At 41.3% G+C, this 27,380-nt stretch overlaps 1 protein-coding gene across 6 annotated transcripts in view; it reads right to left on the bottom strand.

Moving 5' to 3' along the window:
- The window catches only part of CEP112 (centrosomal protein 112), a 282,423-nt gene that overhangs the window by 40,399 nt on the left and 214,644 nt on the right, over nt 1-27,380 (bottom strand). For 5 of the 6 annotated variants that reach the window (XM_048491015.1, XM_048491020.1, XM_048491019.1 and 2 more), the window contains one exon: nt 26,334-26,483. In XM_048491015.1, the coding sequence (XP_048346972.1) occupies nt 26,334-26,483 (150 nt within the window). Of the gene's footprint in view, nt 1-11,835; nt 11,906-26,333; nt 26,484-27,380 lie in introns of those variants that run through there. The other variant, XM_048491021.1, reaches the window with a different exon arrangement.

The following is a 27,380-nucleotide window of genomic DNA, read 5'->3' as shown; positions in this document are numbered from 1 at the left end:
TTTTATTACATATTCACTGAGTCTCAATGAGTCCTTTCCAAACAAATGGAAAGGCAATGTTCTGCAGTTAAGAGATTATCATCAAGGGCAAGATGAACATGAAATCAAGCAACCACTGGATGGCTCCTTCACTTTTCCTATGGATATATACATGTTGGATATCTAACCCATGCAATTTTTCAACAGATGAATCTATCACGTACAGCTCTCCAGGAATCTACTGTCAGTTAAAGGGAAAACTATGCAGAAAACAAGTTTTTAAAGGTAGTCTTACAGTCAGACCGATGGAGCAAAATATGTTATTAAAACTCTTTCCGAGGATTGATTCAAACATTATGGCCATATGTAAAGATATAAAAAACACTTCTACATGCTCAGTTTCAGAGCTGCATCACTTATAAAACTACTTCTCACGGGGACTGGTTGAGTTACCTGAAGAGTCTGTTCACACTGCATATTTCTGTGGCCAACCACTGGTATGAAATCTCTAGAGCTCATTCTGCACATGCAGAATAATGCACTTTCAAACTGCTTTCAGCGCTCTTTGAAGCTGTGCGGAATAGCAAAATCCACTTGCAAACAGTTGTGAAAGTGGTTTGAAAACGCATTATTTTGCTTGTGCGGAAGGGGCCTAAGTTAGCGAGCCAATTGTATATTTAAGTGTCTTACAAATGGTATTTCTCTCTTGAGGAGAGCAGTGGTAAAAATAATGCAAATTCTATGCCTGGAAATATTAAGTAAGGGATTAATGCAGCCTCAGGTACAATACTAGGTACAGTTCTGGTTGCTGTATCTTGAAAATGTAGAACTGGAAAAATTATAAAGGAGAGCAACCAAGATGATTAGTGAGTTGGAGCTCCTTCTCTTTGAGAGAACACTGAAGACTAGTTAAATGGGTTTTCCAGGCCGCGAAGAGTCTGGGATTGAAAAGCCTGAAACACTGGAGAGTCTGGGAATTTTCAGCCTAGAAAAAAAAGACAGCCATGATAAAGGTTTATACAATGATGCATGAGGTAGAGAAAGTAGATTGAGAGAATTTTTTTCTCCCTTTACATTATAATGGAACTTATGAGCACCCAATGAAATGGTTGGGCAGTAGGTTCAGGACAGACAAAAGGAAATACTTCTTTATGCAACTTGTGAAAATCACTGGAAGAGATGGAGGGGAGGAGCATCAATGGCAGACAGATGGAGGGGAGGAGCATCAATGGCAACTAGGCATAGTGACTGAATGGAGTTACCATATAAGGAACCAGCAACCTTTGAATACCAGGACTGGGAGGCGGTAGCAGGGGGGACCTTGGTCTCTATGTTCTATTTGCTCTCCAGGTCAGCTGATAACTATTGTAAAATAGGATGCTGGACTAGGAGGACCACTGGTCTGATCCAGCAGGATCTTCTTATCATAGAATTAAAAGTGGAAGGGGGCTAGAGACCATCCAGTCCAAACCTGTACACTATGAAAGATAACCTAAAGTATCTCTGAAAAAATAAACATTCTTATGTTCTTAAGACAATCACTCTGAAGGTCCAGATTTTAGGGCCAAACTAGACCCAACATGAGATCTATAACATGAGATCTATATATAGATCTCATGCATTTTTTTAAAAGTATAAATTGTAGGAGCAATTTCAGATCAAGGCTGCAAATAGACAGCTTCTCCCAGCCAGGGTGGTGTGCAAAAAAAAAAAGAAAAAGAAAAAAGGCTGGGACCCATCAATCATTTGTCTTGCCCCAACAGGGGTTAGTGTGAAATCTGTCAAATCTTTCTTGTGTAAATTCTTTATGTTAAAAAAGAAAGAAGTTGAGGTTAAAAGGCCTGTCATAAATCTACCAAAGGTGAATTATTTAAGCAACAGGTTAGAACAGAATGAGCTGTTAGCAAGGCTGAAGAGTCCTGATTTTAAAAGCCTAAAGAGGGACAGCGGAGAGAGAGTAACGTCATGTTGGAGTAATGCACACAGAGAGAGAGAGACAGACAGACAGACAGAGAGATGAAGGAACGAAGAGGTAAAAATGCTGTTGTAGCAGACTCAGAACAAACCAAAGAAAAAGAGAGAAAGGGGCAGTGTTCATCAATAGTCCTGCAGAAATCTTACTGCTGGGGAAATAATTTTTGACCCAACAGGAGACAAATAATAAGAGATTTAGGCCCAGAGGTATGTGAGCACATAAGTCTTCTTTTGCTAATATATGCTCCCCCACAGGAATCTTATTGTAGTGTTTGCAACTCAGGGATCATGCCTCTGTTGCTTGATCGCATGTATATTCACATGGAAAAGAATTCTACTTACAGCCATATCCCAAGCATTTTTATTTAATTATTTATTTAGTGTACATCCTGTGCATTTTATTTAATTATTTACTGTATACCTTTCTCACCATGACTCACAATAGATTACACAGTGTAAGACAACGCAGTCAGTCATATGATACATCAAATAAGTAATTCAATAAGACTGGGATAATAGCAATTTGAAATAAAGCAAAAGACATTACATTGCAGACAATAATGGTATTACAAAGGTAGAAAGCAATGTAATAAGAGTATAATACGTACAACAAACAGATAATATATAACATATAGTGGTATAGTCCACAGCCCTCTTCCTGAACCATAGACTGGAACAGTGATTTTCCAACTTCTGCTTCCTTTCTTGGGCCCCTTCTGCACAGGCCAAATAATGCGTTTTCAAACCACTTTTACAACTGTTTGCAAGTGGATTTTGCCATTCCGCACAGCTTCAAAGAGCACTGAAAGCAGTTTGAAAGTGCATTATTCTGCTTGTGCGGAATGAGCCTTGACATCAGATTGATGGTGTAATGCTTGACAAAGGTCCCCAGTGGACCACGTGACTGATCTGCAGATGTCAGACAGTAGGACCCTGTTAAATGCACCTTAACCTGTAATGCAACTTAACCTGAAAGGATACTCCCTGCCAATGCCCTTTTAGCATTCCCTGGTAGACTCAGTAACCCATCTGGCCAGAGGTCATGCTGAACAGGGGGTGAGATTGGGACACCCTCCACTCTGGACAGAAGTTCTGTGAACCAGATCTGCCTCAGCCAGAATGGGGCAATCAGGATAAATTCTGCATTGTCCTGATTGATCTTTCTCAATATATATGGAATATGTCTATTTGGTGGGGAGTTTTTCAGGTTTTGCAAAAGACCAAAATATACAAGTTCTCTCTCTGATGATAAATTATTACTATACTACTCGTTAAGCTACTAGTTCAATAGAACTACAAATCCAACTACAAATCCAACAAAAGATTCTCTCACATTTTCTCATTCTGAAAACAGACGTTATGGCTACAGACAATTTTGAATGCAATGCCTGAAGGACGGCAACATGACATACAGTGGACCTAGAACGAACACACGCTGAATTTTTTTTTCTTATTACATTCAACCTGCTCTTCAGGTTGGGTTATAAAAAAAACATTATAGTGAAAACTTAAACCTCACACCACCACAAGGGAGCGTAACACTTTGCTTCTCAATGAGATGGGTATTATCAAACGTTACTGCACTTAGTTTCTTTCTTAGCATTGCATGCATTTAGGATCTAACTTCTGACAGGATACTGATCTCTTGACGGAGGCACAACATAAATGAAAAGGATCTACTTGTTCAGGAACTACAAAGCAGTACATCCTCATGAGCATTCCTTAATCCTGCCACAGAAAGAATGTAAAGAGACACCCAAGTGATAGTACAAAACTGTCCATTGTATTGTTATGACACAATACTCAGCAATTTGCCAACAGCTGCAGTTGGGAAAAAAATCTGCATTATGTACTCTTTCCCAGAAAAATAAAAATCATCCTCTTATTGCTATATGAAAAGTTAACTTGTTCGGGAAGGTGTTAGATCACAAGTGTCAAACTCACACCCCTCCAGATGTTATGGACTACAGTTCCCATTATCCCCTGCCAGCATGATGCAAATCATCTGGAGGGGCGCGAGTTTGACACCTATGTGTTAGATCAGGAGTCTGCAACCTGTGGCTCTCCAGATGTTCATAGACTACAATTCCCATCAGCCCCTCCAGATGTCCATGGACTACAAATCCCAATTGGCCATACTGACAGGGGCTGATGGGAATTGTAGTCCATGAACGTCTGGAGAGCCACAGGTTGCAGACCCCTGTGTTAGATCACCAAGAAGGAGAGACACTGAAAGCTGCTCAAGAGTATTATTACTTTATTGGATTATTTTACTGAAGAGTCCTTTCAATCAATATCAGACAGCTTTTAGATTGCTGTTAAAAACACTTGGTAGGAGTGGGTCAAAGGTCTTATATAACTGCCGAAATTACTCATCTCTGGACAAAAAAAGAAAAGGGGAAAATATTGTTACTGGGATATTACTAATATAATCAGGTAGGAGACGTTGCATTTTTCTTTTGGTCAGGCATGAGAGACAAACTTAGACTATATCTCATGTTTTTCAATAAATGGATCTTCTCAACTCAAAGGTACCATGACATCTTTAGCATACACTCACGACAGAAAAGTTCAAAACTTCCAATTTAAACTACTTAAACTGAGAGGATTTACAAAGATTCTGTCTAACATTTAGCCGACACATTGTCAAAAACATTCATCACACTACCTTTTGAAGTTTCTTAGCTCCTCTCTAGTCATTAAAGCTTGAACTACAGTTTGTTATCAATCTCAAAACACACATGCTAAGGTTGTCGCCCCCCTCTTTAAATACCACCAGCTTTCTAGTCTGATGTCAAGATGATGAAGCACAATATGGAGACATCTTGCCTGTTTTAGTTGTTAAACTGATTTACATAACTAGTACATAAAACCAGAAAAAGTAAGTTGTCCAATAGCTGATCAAGCAGATTAGTGGAACTTGTTAGTTTGTGGGGAAAGATGACTGCCTATTCATGTACTTACATGACAGTGCCTGAATTTAGGGTTTTCATTTAAAGACATTACCGAGTGCAAGAAAGTTTGTCCCTGATCTAGCCAGTTACAGAAAAATATGGCCATGATTCTTGTCAGCATAAATTGTTAAGAAAATTGCATCTGTTTCATGTGTTCTTCTGGATTTTAAAGTATTTTTAGTATGAATAGAAAATTTACTATACAATATCCAATTACTATACAAATTTACTATGCAATATCCAGATTGATGACCAATGTTGGAATACCCCAATAAAACTATCCAAAGAAAATTTACAAAAAACTGATGAAATGAAAAGTAGGTTATTCTTATCTATAATGTATTCATTAATTGGCTTCTGTTGAGACTCACGTGGAACGGGCAGGCCAGTTACAAAACATTCTGGCAAGTATCAGAGTGAAAAGTGATCCTTCTGCCCCCTCTGCCTTCAAGTCATGGTGTGAGTGGGTGGAGCCCTATCAAATTATGGCATCCAATGAGGTCACAGCAGATTCACAGGGTTGGAAGTATGACTGTATAAATGACTACTTGATAAACAGCACAGCGGTTATAGGTAACAGAGGCCCCTTCTGCACACACAAAATAATGCGTTTTCAAACCACTTTCACAACTGTTTGCAAGTAGATTTTGCTATTCCGCACAGCTTCAAAGAGCACTGAAAGCAGTTTGAAAGTGCATTATTCTGCATTTGCGGAATGAGCCTAAGTGTCATCTTGAAGAGATAGAAAAAGTGCAGAGAAGGGCAATGAGGATGATTGAGGGATTGGAGCACCTTCCTTATGAGGAGAGGCTGCAGCGTTTGGGACTCTTTAGTTTGGAGAGGAGACGTCTGAGGGGGGATGTGACTGAAGTTATAAAATTATGCATGGGGTAGAAAATGTTGTCAGAGAGAAATTTCTCTTTCTCACAATACGAAAATCAGGGGCATAGAAATGCAAGAAATGGCACCCAGGATAAGTACTGACACCCCCCCCCCCGGTGAACAGGGCGGGTGAACGGGTGAGCAGAGAGTGAGTGGGGGGGTGTGAGCCATAGCTTACCCACCCACCTTTCTCGCCTGATCATCGGCATGCCCACTGTCTCACCAGCCCCTGGTTGTCTTTTTTGGCCTCTGCAGTGGGAGGGAGGGGGCAGGTGGCCAAATGTTTCCCCACGTGACCAAGGCGAGTGGCCAAATGTATCCCCACTGCCAAAATAAACCCCTTTTCAAGTGTTAAATATGGTAAGTAGCTAGAACAAGTAAGTAGAGTAAGAGCAAGTAGCCATAGGTTCAAAGGTTCAAACATTAACAAGGAAAATACTAGGGGAAAGATTCATTGGGGCACATATAATTTTACTGGAAAACAGATAATTAAGCCTTTCAGAAAATATTTAGATATTCTGCCAAAAACTCATCTCTCATTCGAAGGATCATGATAAGTAGCAATAGCAGCCAGGTGTCTTTTCATTGAAGTGAACACTAAACCAATTCCTTTTACCAATACTAAATACTGGTCCCAAGGTGGAAGATATTGTCAAATGATATGCCCAATGTGGGATATTTTTCCAGTTTGCTAAATAGGACTGCCTGGTTTCTAGCATCTAGAAGTATTTTTAAATAATTTATGAGAAAGACACCTTTTGGGCTGAATTGGCTGGGCTGTTAGGCAAAGCATTTTTATTTTGTGATTAATTACCTTGTCAGTATTTTCTGGATATCACATACTGATGTTTGGAAGTCACAGGAGGGCAAACAGTAGCAGAGAAAAAACTGCAACGAACTTTCCAAATATACCTGTTGCCAATAGCAGTTTAAAAAAAGGCTAAGGGATTAGATGCCCTGACCTGAATAGCCCTAGCCTGATCTTGTCAGATCTCAGAAGCTAAGCAGGGTTGACCCTGGCAAGTATTATGATGGGAGACATCCAAAGAATATCGTGGTAGTGATGTCATGGCAGGCAATGGCAAAACACCTGTCAATATCTCTTGCCTTGAAAGCCCAACAGGGGTCAGCATAAATCAGATGTGACGTGATAGCAAAAAAGAAGAAGAGATAAGACAAGGGTTCCACAGAAATAATTATTTGGGAGAGGGAGGTCACTCAGAGATCACTCTAGATAGACCTCTTGCTGGCTAGCTTGAAAGGTGCATGTGAGAAGTACATTAAAACTCCGTAAAATTAGGATTCTAGGGAGCCATTTCCCTTGCTACATCATTATCCCCTTTTAAAAAGGTAACAGTAGTCAAATCAATCCTTGTGCAAGCACCCAGTCATTACTGACCCATGGGGTGAAATCACATCGCAATGTTTATTAGGCAGACATCGTATAATCTTAAAGTGGGGGGGGGGGGAAGGTGGAGGGGAACAGAACGGCTGGCCAGTGTATGTGCAGTTTCCATAGACTACCGTAACTGAATGTATTAATCTTGTCACACTTTAAATTCTCAGGAATGATTTGTTGCAATGCCTAATCTCTTATAAATCTTTGAGGGTGGCAGAGGTAACAAACACCAAAAGTTATTTTATTTTTTTAACTTTTTGAATGAGAATTAGCACAGGGGAGTTTATGGAGGCTGGACTTCATGTAAAAAAGAAAGGGTTGTTGCACCCAGCCCTCTTCTCTGAGAGACCTCAGCCTTTAGACTAGACTCAGCATCTCTTCACTCCTCCCCAGCTTGAATAAAAGCTCTCCTTTTATTCTATTCCCCTGGCCTGTATTCTATACCACCCCTACTCCTTGAGGCTAGATCAATCCCACCCCATTCTTTCCTAGCCTTTAATGTGGCCTGCCCAGGATGTGTCCTTTTGCCTGTCCCCCTGTCCAGGTGCCTGTCATTTAACTGAGAGTTCTAGCCAGCTGTAAGAGATTCCCTGTTGTAGTGTGAGCAGGCTGCTGGCTGCTCCTCATTGGCCAAAATGCAATTGGCAGGCAACTAGCAGTTGTTGCAGGAGTCAGATGTTGTGGGCTTCCCAACTGGCACAGGACCCAGCAGCAAGGTGGAGCTTCAGCACAACTCCATCCCGCGCTACCACCAAAAAGGCTTTTTCGCCGCTGAACCAGGTAAGTGTGAGGGTTTGGGACTGCTGCTGGGGTGGAGGCTGGGTGAAAGGCTAGACCAAAAACTGTGGGATGAAGGCCTCCAGCCAGAAGGGAAAACCACCAGTAAATGGCCCTCCCCATCTTTTGCACCATCACTTCCATGATATATACAGTAGGCACTGGTGAAACATTTGTGCCAGTCTCCTTTTCTGACTACAACTCCCCATGCCATTCCTAAGGGTCTCTGAATGTCCAGGTGCGATTTTTGAGGGCACAAAGTAGAAGGTAGCATAAACCCCTTCTGCAAGTTCACTCTGCTTGCTGTTCTTTAGGATCCAATCCAAAAATATTTTGCTGATATGATCAAAAATGATCTGAGTAGCTCAGGCTTACATGACATTTTAACGTGACATTTTAAAAGTGGTTCAGCATAGACGTTTAAATTGTATCTTGCACATTTAAATACGTTTTATCCATATTCTGTGTTAACATTTTCCCCCACTGCCAGTTTTCTGAAACTTGCACAGTAATCTCTTTAAATCTCTTTAATGTACTATCAATGCAGCTGCTGTAAAACTTTTAAGGAAGAAAGCTGACTTAAATGCCAGCAGTACTGATAATGTTGCAATGTCTGTGGATTTCAGGGATGAGAATAATTGAGTTCATACTTATTGTTGGGCTGAACTTCTAGAGCCCAACAATGAACCATGAACAGAAGGCATTCACAGACAAAGATTTCTCATGCCCTCCTTTTCTGTTTCCTCAGTAGCTATGAGATTCCTGAAAAGCTGAATGCTATGTGGAACTTGCTGAAAAAGCCACAGGGCTCTTTGTGAGTGGCAGTGACGAGGAGGCAAAATCACTCCACTGTTACAGCAAACAGAAATTTGCACTGCAGTACGATTCAGACAAAACAATTCCTTTTTAATGAGAGATGGTTAACTTCATCAATCTACCCACAGTGGAATTATATTTTCTAGTAACATTTATTTATTTCATACATTTTTGTGACCTATATATATATTTTCCTTTCACCCAGACCTGGCTGGCTTCATCTGTTTCCTTGGCCTAGGTGTTCTTCTTTGGTCATCTTGCTCTTGTAGAGTCTCTTGTCTGCCTTAGGCAGGCAGCCTGTTCCCTGGCACCTTTCCTTCCTTCTGATGACTGCAGACCAGGTAAGTATCTCAACTTTGGGGCCTCAGTGTGAGGGGTTTGAGTCTGGGCGCAGGCTTACATCCAGATAGTTACCTCTTGGTAATGGTACCTCAGTCAAAGTAATAGGAGTGGATTACAGCAGGAGATGCAATTCTCCATTTTTGTGGTTCTTGATGAAACTGGCAATCTGAACTTGATATCCAGCCTGAAGTAAGAGTTTCGACATGAATCAAGACATCGTTCTGTTTCTCCTCCCCTGTTCCAGGTTGAATATGATCAACTTTATCTGAACAACCATAGGACATTATATTTAATGTTACTTTCTGATAATCATGATTTTGCAAACACATACACAGAACATCATATATTAATCTATTTACAAAATATTTTTATGCTGCCACTCCAGGAATTATCCCAAGGTGAAATTGCAAAAAAAAATTAATAATAAAAACAAAGGACTAAAAATTAATTAAAATCCAGCATAAAACCCCACCCCAGCATAAAAATGCAGACCATTAAAACTGCTTAACTATTTCCAGACTAAAATAGTATTGAAAAATCAATCCCTTAATTAAAACCCTTAATTAATCAGCTCCTTACTTATCAACTTCAGAATTCAGATTCAACAACCATTTCTTTAACTTGCTGCTATGCTTATACTGAGGGTCAAAGTACACAAGATGGCAGGAGTCTCATGCATGCATCTCTAATGTTTTCAAAATTAGTAAATAACAGCTGGGGGGGGGGGTAACACCAGTGGTGGGATCCAAAAATTTTAGTAACAGGTTCCCATGGTGGTGGGATTCAAACAGTGGCGCAGTGCCAATGGGGCTGCACGGGGCACGACGGAAACATGGCCGGGCATTCCGGGGGCGGGGCATTAATAATTTATCTGTTACTGTAAAAAACTCTTACTGTAAAAAAAAGTTCCTAATTTCCAGCTGGTATCTTTCTGTCCATAATTTAAACTCATTATAGCAAGTCCTATCATCTACTGCCAACAGAAACAACGACTTCTCCTCTAATTGACTGCCTGTCAAATACTTAATACTTTCAAATACTTAATTTTGTTTCTGGAAATCAAAAGAAGGAGACTTCCTTAAACAAGGAACTTTACCATATTTCTAAAACATGTTTTTAAAACAGCCCAACAGGGAGAATTATCCCGTTTTCTACCTTCGCTAACCAGCCACATAGGAAACAACAGGACTTTATGATTTTTGGACCTAATGGAATTTCTAACAGAAAAGCAGACCCAATTAGTAACCCCCTCTCGGCACACACAAATAATTAGTAACCCACTCTCGGGAACTGGTGAGAACCTGCTGGATTCCACCTCTGGGTAACACTATCCCCCTTCCACCATTTTCCCAGTTTCAAATGCCCTTCCACAGTGCCCTAACGAGGGAATATCTAAGTTGCCAGTCCATTGCAGGGAGATGGGAGAGATTTGAAATTGGGAACAGTGTGAGAGGGAAAGGGTTAAGCTCCCTTGCCCTGGTGCCAATCCCATCTATACATCTCAAAATGGCTAATTACCAATAAATGCTTGGGTGATCCATTTACAAATCTCCCAGTGGTCTTATCCAGTTGAACAATGAGATACTACTTCATTTAAATTATCTATAAGTTGCGGCCTGACAGAAGGAAAGAGATACTGCAATGTACACTGAGAGGAACTGTCGAAAAGAAGCTAGACTTGCCAGCAGTCTTATCAAATCAATAACAATTGCTTAAAATAAACCAAGAGAAAAATATAAAGGGCTGCATATTTTGCTGCAAGAATTGCCTAATAGTTGCGCTGTTAGGTCCCAGAGTTCATTTGTTACCAGCCCCTCTGGCCTGCTTATGTAAAGAGTACTTCAATGACTGCATGGTGCTTACAGTTTATGTATGTTATCAATCTACCTGGGCAATGTTCAGAGCTAGAAAAGGCACTTTGAAGCCGCTAATGCTCAGTTACACACTTTGTGATGCAGTGTTCATATGCAGGTATTAAGTATTCTGAAGGTCAGAATGTTTCAACAATGCTTGATTAATTCTAAACGATGTCTTGCCAAGCCTGCTTGGCACATTTCTGGTAAGGCAGACCCTTTTAATTTTCTTTTACTTTTTTATATATAGTTTCAAATATTTTTGAGGTATGGATGACATTTTGAAAATGCAAAAGCATTAAAAATAACTCAAAACAGATTAAGTTCTAAAGCAACCACCAGTTTTTCATTCGTTCAGCTACATACCAGCCTTCCCTCATTATAACAGCACAGAAGAAGTAGAGAATTTCAGCCCTTTCAAAACCATTTCGAACCACCAAGAAAATTCCATCTTCTTACAGTGGAGATTCAAATAGGAATGAAACAAAGGAGCGGAATACTGTGACTTAACTTGTTGCTGTTGCTGTTTGAAAGTCTGACTGGAAAAATATAAGGGACAGCTTGTTTGGCTGAGCTGGATGCTGAAAATACCAATTTGCAGAACAGAAGGTAAAACTGTAGCTGTACAAAGCAACAAAATTTTAGATCTCTAGTAAAAATGAGCTGGCAACCCTAAACGCACGAATGCCAAACTTTAACTGTGAATGAAGATTACTGTAAACCATTCATGTGGACTATGCAGAAAGAAGATACTGGCAAAAAAAAGAGGCCTACTAAAAACAGTTCTACAAAATACAGTGTATTAACAATGACAACACTAACCATAGTATAATCTCAAAACATCCATCACCTTTCATTTCCCTGTGTCCTTTTCTGGTTTCTAGACTTTTCACCAAATGTGGTCAATACTGTGTGGTATTCTAGTGGAACTGAGGAAACACATAATATCAGATGTGAGTTAAGCATGGTGGCTTGGTACAGAGTAGCGGTGAAGGGTGTTACCAGGTATGCAGACAATTAGAACCTCCTGATACAGTTCAAATTATTACATAGGCTCCAGTAATTGCTGTTTTTACTCAGGGGAATTGCAAATACGTAGCTCCAAAGGGCATGAATTATATTAACTTTAGAAACAAAAACATACGGAACCTAAATATAGTTCTATAAGGACAAACCTACATTTTTACAAAGGCTACACGAAACATTTTCAGTGACTCCAAAGAAACAGCCTCCTGATTGTAGAGATATTCTAAATAGGGATGAAGTCCATCAGGTATTGAAGATTTTGCCATCTGATGTTTTTAATTCATACAGGTCCGATTTGTTTGCTATTCTCTTTTCATGCTTTCTAACAAGCACCAAATGAACTTATGTTTCATATTAAAGTAATCTGAAGCTACCTGGCACACAGCATACGTTTGATACAGAGAAGAGGATCTTCTTCATGAGGACTTAAATGGAGTCAAAAAGTTGGTTTGGGAAATGCATCAGATAACCACCGGACAGGAAACGGAAAAGTAATCATTGTGGAACCAACCAGTGGTGAAGAACCAATTAGGGGTGTGCATATGGTAAAAGCCAAACTGAACCTGAAAAATAAGGAAAAAAGGGTGCCCAGCCCTAGAACCAACATGCGGTGTGGTCTGTTGAGAATGACACTTCATCGTATGACTGATATACTTCCCTTTGGTGCTTATTTGGCCATATAACATAGGTAGCACAGGAAATGTTATGGCAAGCTTGGGGGTAGTTAGTAGCTACCATCTTTCTGTAGAATGATCTCAGATTATAGACACAGTTTTCTTCGAATGAATGTACTAGCAAGAGGGAAATATGCTATTTTTGTCAAGAGGTGAAAGAATGGAACAAAATGACCTGAAGAAGCCTTAGCTATGGATTAGAGCTTCATACTCCTCTATTTTAAAACAACAGAGGACAACATATGAAGAAGAACTAACGGGAAGACTGCTTTAATCATTTATCATAATTAATCACTTGTAACTTTTATTTATTTATTTTTTATTTATTCAGTCTTATATACCGCCCTACCCCCGAAGGGCTTTGGGCGGTGAACAACATAAAATTACAAATACATAATAAGCTCTTAATAATTTAAATTAAAATGCAGCAAATAACATCTGAACAATGCCCGCAATAGTCCTCATTAAACCCTCCCAAGAGGGGAGAAGAAAGGATGGGTCCTATAGATGATAATGGACCCTAATTACATGGGAATAAAAGGGGGCGCTTATCAGCGGCTGGACGCTCCAAAGGCCCGGTGGAACAACTCCGTCTTGCAGGCCCTGCAGAATTCACCAAGATCCCGCAGGGCCCGGACAGCTGGAGGAAGAGTGTTCCACCAGGCAGGGGCCAGAGCTGTAAAGGTCCTGGCCCGGGTGGAGGCCAGCCGCATCATTGAGGGGCCAGGGACTACCAGCAAATTGGCCTCTGCTGAACGCAGAGGCCTAGTAGGGACATAACTCTCAGATTTGTTTGATTTTATATTTTAGACTTCAATTTTGTGATTTTTAGTATGAATTAAAGTATTAAGTGTGGGGATTAGAGTTTAAGATTTGTACAAATGGGGACCTGCAAGGACTTGTGGGAGGCCTCACATTCCCACCTTACTGTTTCATCTTTCCCTTTCTTGCAGGGCCTCATTGCTTCTTCACTTTGCCGGTTTCCTTTTCTCATAAGGTTGCCAACCTCTCCATGGAACCTAAAGATCTTCTAGAATCACAACAGATCTCCCAACTACAGAGATCATGTGCCCCTTAAAGTTTCCAGCTACAGGTTGAAAAATCCCTGGAGATTGGGAGTGGAGCCTGGGGGAGAGAAATTTGGGGAGAGAAGTGACCTTGACATGGCATGATGCCATGGCATGATGCCATTGTCTCCAACCGAGAGAATTGAACTCTGTCATCTGCAATTCCTGGTGATCTCCAGGCCCCACCTGGGCGCTTGCAATCCTAGTTCCCATGGAAAGTGGACTCTATGGCATGATACCCTTCTGAGATTCCTCTGCTCCTCAAACCCCATCTTCCTCAGGCACCAGGCACCAAATCTCCAGCTATTCCCTAAGATAGAGTTGCCATCTCAGGTTCAACTACATCCCCCTCCCTAGACTATTTCCTCTTGCCCTCCTCCTGGCAACCTCCACATCCCCTTCCCTTCCCTTGCCTCTTTCTCTCCTTCTCAGCCATTCACCAAACTACCTTTCATCTGCCTCCCATCTTCAGTTACATTTATTATTTATTTACTTAGTTTATACCCCAACTTTCTCCACAGTGGGGACCAAAGCAGCTTGCATTATTCTCCTCTCCTTTTTATCTGCTCAACAATTGTGTAAGGCAGGTTATACTGAAGACATGTGATTGGCCCAAAATCACCTTGCGAGCTTCCACAGTAAGATTGGTATTTGGACCTGGGTCTGCCAGGCCCTACTCAGAATTCAATTCTCTCGGTTGGAGACAATGGCTTTTGTGGAGGGTGAACTCCATGGCATCATGCCATGTCAAGGTCATTTCTGTTACACCACTCTGGCTTTCATAGGGCGGCTGGGGTCGAACAATACCAAGCAGTCAGGCCTAGTTGAGTCAGGCAGGTGGGGTAGTATTAAGCCACCCAGAGGCTGTTTCTTTCCACTGGTTTGCCAATCTCCAGGTGAGGCCTGGAGAATTACAACTGAACTCCAGATGACTAAGATCTGTTTCCATGGACAAAATGACTGATTTGGAGGGTGGACTCTATGGTATTCAGCTGAGGTGTTTCCCCTCCCCAAACTCTGCTCTCCTCAACCACAAACTCTCCTGGAATTTCCCAACCTGGAGTTCGCAAACCTAGTCAGACCTGGCCCCAAGACATGTATTCTGTTGAGCAGTTCGTTTCAGTCTATTATGGGTATGCCCCATGCCTAAATGTGAGACCTTGAGGGAACCCTACAAATTCATGTTAGAATTCCTTGATGAAAAAAAAGAACGTAAACAACTGGATTGGATCCAGTGCAAGAAGTTCCTGACTTTCCCTTCCCATGCAGCCATTCCTGGGGGTCACAGAATCTATGTGAAGTAACAGCAACACAGGTTAGGAAGCTGCAGTGGGGAAGGAGAAGGGAGTAAAATTGCTCACTTTTTCCTCTTCCATCAACAGAGCTCAGCTCATGGAAGACACAGGGCCCTCTTTCCCCTCAACACTGCTACCAACATACTTGGGTATTACTGCATACCAGTTGTGCAACCCAGGGAATAAACTTTGCTGGAGTTAGAAATGGCTGATGAGGTGAGGAGAGGTAGGAAGATGAGTGATCATCAGCAGCTTCTGCAGATGGATCACAGTAACCAAGCCATAATCTTAACTAGCCCCTATCAACTAATAGCTAGTTTGTTACCTTGGGGACTGGGATGGGAATCCATTTCTTCAGCTTTCAGAAGTAGATGGGTTGGCTCTGAAATGTCATCAGAAGTTGGACACTGCACAGTCCTGAGGGGGGTGGGCTTGTTTTGGTGTGCCTGAAGATGGCGCAGCCACACCATCTCCTAAGAGGCTTGCTGTGCCACAGCCAGCATGCCAAAAACGATTCTCACCCAACCTCTGAGAAATTCCCCCATGCAGCACAATGGACTACACTGACCTTTTTGCTGGCATAAGTCTGTGTTGGCAAATAGGAGCATTCCTGAGCCGAAAGGGTTCAGGAAGCTGACTAAAGTCAGCTCTGGCTCCTGTACTTGAGAAGCACTGATGCCACGGCTGAATTGGCACCCAGATGTCGTGGTGCTGTGCAGTGCTCCAACACCAGTACAAGTGCCTCTGAGCCAACTGGGGTCCTGTCACCCCCTCAGCAGTTTCAGCCCCGCCTAGAAATGACTTACCACGTGGCAGCGTCACCTTCCTGCACACCACCTCTCCAAACACACTTTATTTTTCACAAATTTCAGCTTATGTTTCTTTCTTGTGGATCCCTGAGGTGGCGGATTAATGTTTGGTTTGAAAATGTATGCTAATATACTTAGCCTATACCCAAATTATAAAAAACAGGAATTAACATCTTTACTGCACAGCAGTAAAGGTAGCAGCCTAACGACTTTTTTTTTTAAAATGCCATATGCTCCCACAATCTTTTGTTGGTGAATATGCAAGTTTATTCGTATTGTATTTCCACCTACACTGCTGGAAGAGTCCAATGCTGTTTCAGAATAGAAGAAGGAGGCAGAATTCCAGAAAGTCTCTGGAAGCAGAACAAAGGCTAAAGACTGGAAAGCCTACACAGTACTTTGTACTGACTAGTTTCTGATACCTTGTACTTGGAAGGGATGATGTCCTGGCTTTTTAACATCTTTTTCCCATAAAGCCCCAGACTTTGGAACCCAAACGCTTTCCCCAAAGCTCCTATACAAAATGCCTAATTCTTGGTATCACATTACTGATTTCATTCCAAAACCAACCCTTTCTAGCACTTAATTTTCTTTTTGTATGTTACTTTTTCTCCTTGGAAACCAAATTTTTGTCTGGCAGATACAAACAGAGCTTTGACTCTCAAAAGCTCATATCCCCAAAATCTTGTTGGCCCCTAAGGTGCTACTGGACTAGAATCTAGCTGCTTTAATTAAGTTCTCCAGAAGCTATGACCAACATGACCATGGAATTTGCTGCACTGTGGCTTTAAGGGCTTTGCAGCATAAAGCCTGAAACCATTTTTTAAATGGCAGGTAGATGAGGCACTTCTACACAGGGACGTAGGTATATATATTTTTATGGGAGGGTCCAGGGGTGGGGGCATGCCCCCACCCGCCCCATGGGGGGCGTGGCCATGCCTTCCCAAGCCCCACCCCGGCCTCAGTACTTATTTTTTTTAATTTATATTTTACATTTCTACACCACCAATTTCCCAAGGGACTCAAGGCGCCTTACATATTTATAAAAATACAATAATATAAAACATTACAAAGTGTAAACATTAAATTACAAAAATGTAAACATTTGGAGGACATAAACATATATTAATAGAAATATAAACATTTGGAGAAGCTTAGTAGTGAAGAAAGAGAAGGGAGCGCTCTAACACATTTGGGAACTGTGTTAGAGTTCCCATTCTTCTTCCCAGAGCTCTCCACTGTCATCCTTACAATAGCCCTCTGAGGTAGCAGAGTCTGAGAACACGTGAGTGGGCCGAGGTCACCCAGCTAGCTTCTGCATCAGACTGGGGATTTGAACTCAGGGCTCCCGAATCTCAGCACGACACTCTACCCACCACACCCCGCTGCACAGAAAGACGGGCTGAGAGGCTCCTGGGAGGCCCAGTGGAGAAGTTCTCTGAGGCCACGGACGACAGACTTCCTTGCCCCGCCCCCCAACCCCCCCCCCCCCACTGGCTGGGCTCCCAGCTGGCAGTCCTTTCTGCTCTCTGCTCCGGGCAGAGGTGTAGCTAGGAAAAATGGAGCCTGGTGCAAAATCTGAGTTTTGCGCGCGCGCCCCACCAAACGCAGCACTCAGACACGAATCAAAGAACATGAAAGGCACTGCAGACTATTTCAGCCAGAAAAATCAGCAATAGGGGAACACATAATAAACCAACCTGAACACAGAATATTATTTGAAAACACAGAAATTCTGGACCACTCTGACAACCACTATGTCAGACTACACAGAGAAGCCATTAAGAACATAAGAACATAAGAACAAGCCAGCTGGATCAGACCAAAGTCCATCTAGTCCAGCTCTCTGCTACTCGCAGTGGCCCACCAGGTGCCTTTGGGAGCTCACATGTAGGATGTGAACGCAATGGCCTTCTGCGGCTGTTGCTCCTGATCACCTGGTCTGTTAAGGCATTTGCAATCTCAGATCAAAGAGGATCAAGATTGGTAGCCATAAATCAACTTCTCCTCCATAAATCTGTCCAAGCCCCCTTTAAAGCTATCCAGGTTAGTGGCCATCACCACCTCCTGTGGCAGCATATTCCAAACACCAATCACACGTTGCGTGAAGAAGTGTTTCCTTTTATTAGTCCTAATTCTCCCCCCCAGCATTTTCAATGAATGTCCCCTGGTTCTAGTATTGTGAGAAAGAGAGAAAAATGTCTCTCTGTCAACATTTTCTACCCCATGCATAATTTTGTAGACTTCAATCATATCCCCCCTCAGCCGCCTCCTCTCCAAACTAAAGAGTCCCAAACGCTGCAGCCTCTCCTCATAGGGAAGGTGCTCCAGTCCCTCAATCATCCTTGTTGCCCTTCTCTGCACTTTTTCTATCTCCTCAATATCCTGTTTGAGATGCGGCGACCAGAACTGGACACAGTACTCCAAGTGCGGTCGCACCACTGCTTTATATAAGGGCATGACAATCTTTGCAGTTTTATTATCAATTCCTTTTCTAATGATCCCCATTGAAATCCACAAGCACATGGACAATTTCAACAGAAAGGAAGAAACCATGAAAATGAACAGAATTTGGCTGCCAGTTTTGAAAAACATTAGAGTCAAGACAGTGGCTAATCAGCTCCACACAAATACAGGATGATTATAGACAATAAACAATCAAAGAGAACAAAGGCCAGACTACTTCTATTCAGATGCCTCACCAATTGACCTTGCTATCTCCATTGTTACTCACATGCTACACTTCATTGTTACTCACTTGCCAGGCCACTCCTATTCAGATGCCCTCACTTATTGACCTTTACTCACAGGTATATATACTCCACTTGCTTTCCTTTCCTACTATCAGATCCTCTGAAGATGCCAGCCACAGATGCAGGTGAAATGTCAGGAGAGAATGCTGCTAGAACACGGCCATACAGCCCAGAAACCACACAGCAGCCCAGAAAATCCCCTATGTGAATAATTTGTGGATCGGTCCAAATTTGTTCATGTTGGTGAAAGAAATTTCCTTCACCAGAAATGTTGCACAAATTTGAGCTTGTAAAAATTATGCATTTGACAAAAAAAATTGAAAGAGAAAACAAAGTTATAAAACTAATCCCATTTTTAAATGTTCACGTGGTCATCTAGGTAAGACAAAGATCGCACATTTAATTTTTTTTAAGCTTAAATAATTGTTTTTCTTTTAGTGTAACTCTGATTTTAGTGTTACTCAGTATATGCTCTGATTAGTTTAGGACAGTCTTTCATAGGACAGTGGTGGTGAACCTTTGGCACTCCAGATGTTATGGACTACAATTCCCATCAGCCCCTGCCAGCCAATCGCCACCACGGGTCTAGGAACTGTCTTACCGATACAGATAATATTGTGATGGGGACTGGATTTACAACTAATCTGGATAGCCAGGCTAGCCTGATCTCATCAAATATTGGCTGTTAAGCAGGATTGGCCCTGGTTAGTATTTGGTTGAGAGACCATCAAAGAAGATCAGAGCTGCTACACAGAAGAAGGCAACACAGGGTTTTCTTACCTTGAAAACCCTGTGGAATTACTGCAAGTTGGCTGTAAGAGTGAGAGAAAGAGAGAGAGAGAGAGAGAGAGAGAGAGAGAGATGTAAAGGAAACAGAAGTTAACATTTAGAATCACCCCTGCGTTTTCCTCTCCAAATGTACAGTGGAAAAGGCCCCAAGTTTTGAGATGTTCATGCGATCTGCAAGCTAAGAAAGTACATATTATTAAAAATACACATTGTGTACATATTAAGAGTCAGTTACTGAATTTCATTCAGATTTCTTGTATACTCTTTGAAGTGTTCCTTCATAACCTTGAATAGTGCTTCCTCCTAAGATTTGTCTGCTTTGCTAAACTCTTGCCAGAGTTATCTGCCTTTTCAAAGTTGAAAAAGTAAAGCATAAGCAGAAAAACGAAGGCTTCAGGTAAGGATTTGAAAGCGTATGATGTGGTCCTACTGCTGAAGTTAAACAAGCCTGGTCTTGCAAACTGCCTGGGAGGAAGACCACCTGGAAACCATAAGTTAGCTGATCTGAGTGCCACGAAAGATGAGTGGAATAGAGGAATTATAATAGTATTTAGCTTTATTTGTACATTATTTCTGAAACGACATATGAGTCTTAAGTCTTCATCTTAAGACTTTGGGGATCCATTTAACAAAGCTGTCTTTCATAGGAATTTTCTGATTGGACATGTGGCCTTATGGCAAGGATTTTAGCTTCTTAGGAATTCCACTTCCCGCAAGACAAAATCTATTCGCTGCACAGAACGAGGAGCTTCAGAATGAGGTCTCCTGGGTTCTCCCACAGATCGATTCTCAAGAGTGCTGTGTTAGCAAACTCTCCAACCACATGCTGGGTCGTTGTTCAGCTTTATCTGTCATACCCTAACCATCATCTGCAGAATACAGAAAGCAGAAGTGCTACTGTAGTACCAGAATGAAAAGCCAGACCTGAAAAGCTTCTCGGCGGACTGATCTGTCAAAGATATAGGGCTGGATCCAATAAGACACTTCTGTTGGAGCATGTTTCTTCACTGAAAGGAATCTACTGAACTAACATCTTCCCATTGTAAAAAGACTCCTCATTTAGTAGAAGACAGTCATCAGATCTAACTCACAGAAAAGCCAGAATGTGGTCATCCTACTCATTCTGTAGGATTCTAAACTGTTGCTGTCTTTGTATTCTGTATGCCTAGATGACCTAAAAGAGCTGCTGAGAACCTGAGTATTTCACTAGATTTCACCTATCATTTATTCCATTTCAAAACTGATTATGAGATTGGGGAATAGGTAGGCAGGTAAGACAAGTAGGAAGATTGGAGTGAGTAGAGGGAAAGTGAACCTGGAATGAAAAGAGAGAAAATGCGACAAAGAGTGGGGAAATGGGGGATGGGGAAGGATATTTTCCTTCCCCTGAGTCCTCATAGCTCCCTCACTTGTAAATTTCAAAACAAGTAATAGGGCAATGAAGTACCTTTTTTACCCCTCATTACAACCCATGCCCTTTCCACATGGGCCAATAAACATGAGGGTGGGATAAAACCCGTGTTGAGTGGGAACTTTGCATGGTCCCGCCCTCACACGGATCTAACCTGCCTCTCACCTGCGCTATTGGCTGCAGGGCGGGTTAAACAAGAATTGCATTATGTGTGATTCTTTTGTTTCAATGCACCTCACAGCCACAGCTGAGCGAATGGCCGTGGCTGGGAGGCGCATTTGGGGGCTGCAAACAAACTAGAGAATCACAACCCACGGCTTCCACCTGTGGAGCCACGCAGGGGGAAAGGGCTATAACATGGCCCTGAGGCAGGGACCCAAAACAAAACATGCCTCTGTGTGAAGGTGAGCGCCCCATTCACATGGCTGGCTATCCACACGAAGGGCTCGGGGCGAGGACGGGTTCATGTAACCCGCCTCTCACCCGTGTTTATTGACCCATGTGGAAAGGGCCCCAAGGACTGCATACACCAACATTATTTAAAGATGAAGAATAGATGATGCAATAAACCATTTAGTTACTAATTACTGAATTGTTTTTAACCCTCTAGCATTGTAATAAAACTGTAACTGTGATTACTCATGAAGACCTAATGTGCTTTATGATGAAAATGCAATAAAGGTTCAGCTTATGGGTAGTATTTTTCTTCCAAGTACTTCATCACCACAAAATTTGTGAAGCATATTAAAGCAATCAAGATGAAATATGCTGATATTTCAGTATGTGACTACAAGCACCTTCAAATAAAAGGCTTTCCTCTAGATTAAAAAAATTACTTACATGTTATATGTTAAGTGTTATTTAAATAAACTACACCTAACACTCAAGAGACAGCTGGTCACAAAAGAGGGATATCTCACACATTCCCTTTCCCCCAAACTCTGGACCCATTGTTACTCTTGAAGGAATCAAAGAAGAGGCTATAGCTATTCACAGGAGATACTCAGTAGAACTCAGATAAGCAAAGGCTGGACAGAAAAGGAGTAAAATGCACAAATTTGGGAGCAGATATTGCAGAAAGGCAGGAAACTTTCTAGCCTCTCAGATGCTGCAGGTCACAACAATAATTCCTCCAGTAATACTGTCAGCCTCTCACAACACCCCCTCAGTCGGGAAAAGGAATTTGTTCTTTCAAGAGGACTATTCTTCTGGCCCACTAAATCCACACAGGTGATAACAGTTCTGTAGTGACTTGGAGGTCTTTTTTCATTGCCTTTGTCTGAAGGAGTATCTTCATCAAACGTTGAAACAGAACATAGTGGACAGGCAACATCCTCATAATAAAGCAATTCACAATCTACTGCTGAACAGGTGCACCATAAGACAATACATTGACCATCAATTGCCACTCACCCAACACTGCACGATAAAGGACTCTACATGGACCTTCCCGATGGCTACAACACCAAACTAAATCTTTAAGTAGAATGTTTTCACTGTTCAGCCCAAACTGACATGTTCAAGAAATATACCTTATAACACAACCTCACCCACATGACAGAAATGCAATGAACAGCCTCAAAAACAATTCAAACATCATTATTAAAGAACTGACAAAGGGGGAGCAATTATCATCATAGACAAATCAGCCATCATTCAGGAAGCCAAAATACAACCCTCTACCATCAACTATTCTCAGACCCCACTCAGGAATAACAAAAAAGATTTAAAAGGATTATGAAGGACTGCCCACACATATGGATATGCGGATAGCTATATGGATACATCAATCACATATTATTTGTCTCCCGCCTAAATACACAAGCCTGGCAGCCTAGAGCTTGTCTTGGGTATAAGTACCATCACTGAAGGGGTGTCAGGATACATGGACACATCTACTTTGTTAAGTAACACACTTTCTAGGTACCACTATACAGATACATAATGCAAGCATAAAAAACCCCTTACACTGAAAACTTGCAAATCACCAAACATATCTACAAGCCTCCAGTCACCATTCTAAACACACTAAATAACCCATTATCTACAGCCAAGCTCTATGCTACAGCTGCATCTGTTCTGATCCCCCAGACAGATTCTCACCTGCAGCATCTACAACAGACATTCTTGGAATTACAATACCCATCTGATGCAATAAGGAAACAGATCAACAAAGCCAGAACGATTCCAAGGGATAACCTACTACAAGACAGGCCAAAAAAACAACAACAACAACAGACGACCACTGGTGGTCACACAACAGTTCTCAGCTCAACCTGGTTCAATGCAACATTAATAACCTACGACCTATGCCAGAGAAATGACACCCCTATTTCACAGGCACTGATAGACGAACCTTTTTTTGCCCACAGACAGCTTCTTAACCTTAAACAACATCTTACCCACAGTAATACCCTCCAAACATGGACACAGACTCTGGGACTAGGGCCTGCAACAAACCAAGATGCCAACTCTGTTTCCATATCCACTCTAACAACACAATAATGGGACCTAGCAACACCTGCCATAGCATCTCCCGTTCATTCATTTGTTCATATTCCATTATATGTGCCATAAAATGTCAACAATGTCCTTCCACTCCCTACATCAGACAAATAGGTCAGTCCTATGCAAAAGAATAAACATGAGAGCAACATTAAAGACTGTAACGCTCAAAAACCAGTGGAAGAATATCTTCATCTTCCATCATTGACCAAAGAATGGCAGTTCCCCACCCCCAAAAAGGTATTTAAAGGGAAAATTACAGTAAGATTGCTGAACTTCAGTTAATTTATAGTTCAGAACAATGGTTCCCCCCCCGCGCCCCGCCCAAAAGGCTGAATTGATACTAGGATTCTTATCTCTCTACAGATGCTAATTTTCTGTCTCCAAGCATTTCCCCTCTGCTTTAATCAAGTTCATCACAATACGGATGGTATCTCTGCATGTTTACAAGCATTCTTTTCGACATCCCTCTCATCTTCTGAATAGGATAAAAGGACTCAGGTCTTCAGCTCTATCAGAATCTGATCAAGTGAGCTTTGACTCTTGTAAGCTCATACACTGAAACTCTTGTTGATTTCTAAGGTGCTACTGGACTTGATTCTTAACTGTTCTACTGCAGACCAATTTGGTTACCCTCAGAAACGTATGCCTTAGTTACCTACAAGGAACAAAACATGAACTGCAAACTGTGCAAGTTCCACTTCCAGAATTAATTATAGAAATTCTGTTAGTTAACAGAAGCCAGCTGGAACAGAATGTGAGGCAGTGCGGATCCATGGAACGATAAAGAAATGAAATGGGGAACATGTGCTCATCCCTAAACTGCCGGAAAGAATGTGTTTATGTGAAGGACTTTAGATGTGCATCATATCAGTGTATTGGTAAGACTGGAAGTTGAAGGAACAAGGCTGAACAATCAGCACCAAGTAATCACAAGGCTGGAGGACTAGCCACTATTAATTCTCAGTAAGCTACAATCTCATTTATCAGATGCAAATGTTTAATACAAGACAAAGTAGAATAAAGTAGCTTCAGATGTGGGAACTGAAAGAAATTAAAGTGAAGCTGTGCAGAGGATTCTATATGTTTTCTCTCTCTATGTTGTACAACATGTTTTGGATAGTCCTTTTCTGTTGGCTGAGAATAGCCAGTAAAAAGATCACTACATGCCACACTATTTCACCTAGTATAAATTGCAAAAATGTCTAGTAATAAAGGTTGATGCTTCTCTGTCTTTGAAACTCAGATTACTAACGGTTCACAAGGGCAGCTCCTTTGAGGCCCCTTCCGCACATGCAGAATAATGCACTTTCAATCCTGTTTCAATGCATTTTGCAGCTGTGCGGAATAGCAAAATCCACTTGCAAACAATTGTGAAAGTGGATTGAAAGTGCATTATTCTGCATGTGGAGAAGGGGCCTCTGTTCTCAACTTCAGGGCTCATGTTCTTTTTTTCCCCATGTAATTTGCTACACTTTATTCGTGGGGAGGATGATATTGATCTCTTCCACCCAGCCATTAGGAGATATACTGGAATTAGTATGATTGCTATACATCACAATGAAAAACGACAAACAAATAAAGGGAGAAAATAGGAAAAATTCAGGGCGTACTCATCACCTGGATAAAGATATCAATGGGACAAACAAGTATGGACATAACGATTAACTGATCCAACCCCAAACCAATCATTATGGAAGTCATGTCCAAGAGTTTTCAAATCTACTCCCTTTTCATATTATAATAAGCAATAGTTAAAAAAAACACCTCCTCCTCATATTGGTTGTTGTGGGTTTCCAGGCTGTGTGGCCATGGTCTGGTAGATCTTGCTCCTAACGTTTCGCCTGCATCTGTGGCTGGCATCTTCAGAGGCGTAGCACAGAGTGAAGTCTGTTACACACATGTAAAACCCACAACTAACATTTGAAAGCTTTTGTGAAAGCTTTCGACAATACATTGAACTCCTCTTCATAATTTAGATTTAGAATAATTTTGACATAATTTGTCTATATTTCTGGCCCGAACCAACCCTAGAGACTCAGGGTACCTATCAGTAAGTTAAAGCAAACATAGGCCCCTTCCGCACATGCAAAATAATGCGTTTTCAAACCACTTTTACAACTGTTTGCAAGTGGATTTTGCCATTCCGCACAGCTTCAAAGAGCATTGAAAGCAGTTTGAAAGTGCATTATTCTGCATGTGCGGAATGAGCCATACAGACATATAAAATAGTCAAATGAAACTAGCTCACCATATAAAGCACCTCTAAAACTGAAGTTCACAGTGCCATAATGGCTTGGCCCTGCTAAAAAAAAGCCTAAATAAATTATTTTGTAACATTTCCCAACCATGGATGTTTTCCACAATCATATTTGTGTTGCCCAATATTATGCAGCAGCCAATCCTCTGTCAATGTTAAGGGACTATAATGATTCCTTCAGTGATGATCTTTAGTGTTTAGTGTACATCCTACTTCAGATGTGTGCTGCATATTCATCAACTTGGACAAAACTCACTAATTCAGACAAGGACTTAAGAAGGATGTGCATGAACTGTGTTTAATTAAAGGCATTTCGAAATTAATGAAATGGCTAGTGTTTTTCAGTTATTTCAAGTAAATAGACTTTCCACTGGGATTAGTGCTTGTCAGTATATAAAAGTATACTAAACAGATACCAGCAACATGAAAATATTTTAACCATTTCTAGGAAGACAGCAGGATACTTCCTTGTGGTATTAAATAAAATTATTATTATAATTATTAACATTAAAATTTACCGCCAGGTTTCATTAAAGGTTTTGTGCAAATGGATCAAACCTGATTAAAAAATCCCAAACCGTCTCCATTCATCTAGGCGTCTTGTCTCTCAGTCAGTCATGGCATCATAGTTCATCCAATAAGTGGAACTACTGAGTGTTATAAGAAGATGAATGCTATATGCATTCATATGTCTTCTGCCAATGCTTTCAAAACTTTTAATTATACTCAAACAGCTGGTAGCATCATTGACTCAAAGCCCCAGATTACCTTGATTGCTCTGTCATTATCTCGAATCAGCTGCTGCTTCTCATCTTCAAACCTTTGTAAAACATCCTGCAGGCGCCTTTCTGCAGCAAGCTGCTGCTGGTTGCCTTCCTCTGTCAGAGAGGAAATGGTTGTCTTAAGTTCAGCTATGATCTAAAAAGAAAACAGCATGCTAAAAACTACAGTAAGCAGATTTTGCATGTATTTATGCTTGACACATGAATCGAAGTTGGCAAACTCCTCTGTGAAAACTTAATAGTTTAAATTAACATATTATACACCAACAAGCAGAACATTCCACACATAGAAGAGAAATATAAGACTATACATTGCATTAAAAAATGGCTGCTCGTAAAAATATCTGGAAGAAGTTTCCACTATAAAATCCCCTAATTAAGTTACTCACCAAAACAAAGCACATTTGTGATGTGAAAATATGGGTTTCTAGTTTTCCACTTCACTGAAATGATTACTGAAAATCAATCATCTGAAACACTTTTGCACACTTGTTGGGATACAAGAGCACTGATTCAAACTCTCTGAACTCACCACAAAAGAATGGCATTGTGGATAGGAATTATAAAAAGAAATCAGTGTTCTATGAAACTTGATGTTTTGGCTTAGAATGTAGCAAATGATTCAAAGAACAGAAATACACACATACACACACACCTAAAGCACTTCTGCACATGCAAAGGGGCTGTGCCAATTTCTCCCTCCAGCTGTAATTGGTCGTGCATTGAACTGCATGCCACTTTGGAGAGTGACTTAACATTTAAATAATTTTAATTTAATCTCAGATTCGGGATGGACTATCAGGGCCACCTAAGCCATACCCCCGGAATGCCCAAGCTTTGCCCCTGCACTGGGGCATGCCAGGGGTGTTGTGCCCCCGGTCCCATGGGCGCTACGCCACTGTGTCTGTGCTATCTATCCAGAGAAGCTGCTTAAAAGCACAGTCCAGAAAAAATGAAGGAAAAATGCAGGGAAAAAATGAAAAAATAAAAAGATTTTTCAGAAATCACAAGAGGTATGGTTAAAGAGCAGGGG

The sequence above is a fragment of the Sphaerodactylus townsendi genome, linkage group LG03 (genome assembly GCF_021028975.2).
Source record: "Sphaerodactylus townsendi isolate TG3544 linkage group LG03, MPM_Stown_v2.3, whole genome shotgun sequence".
Taxonomy (NCBI): Eukaryota; Metazoa; Chordata; class Lepidosauria; order Squamata; family Sphaerodactylidae; genus Sphaerodactylus; species Sphaerodactylus townsendi.
Note: the sequence above shows the minus strand (reverse complement) of the source record. Positions and strands in the feature narration are given on the sequence as shown.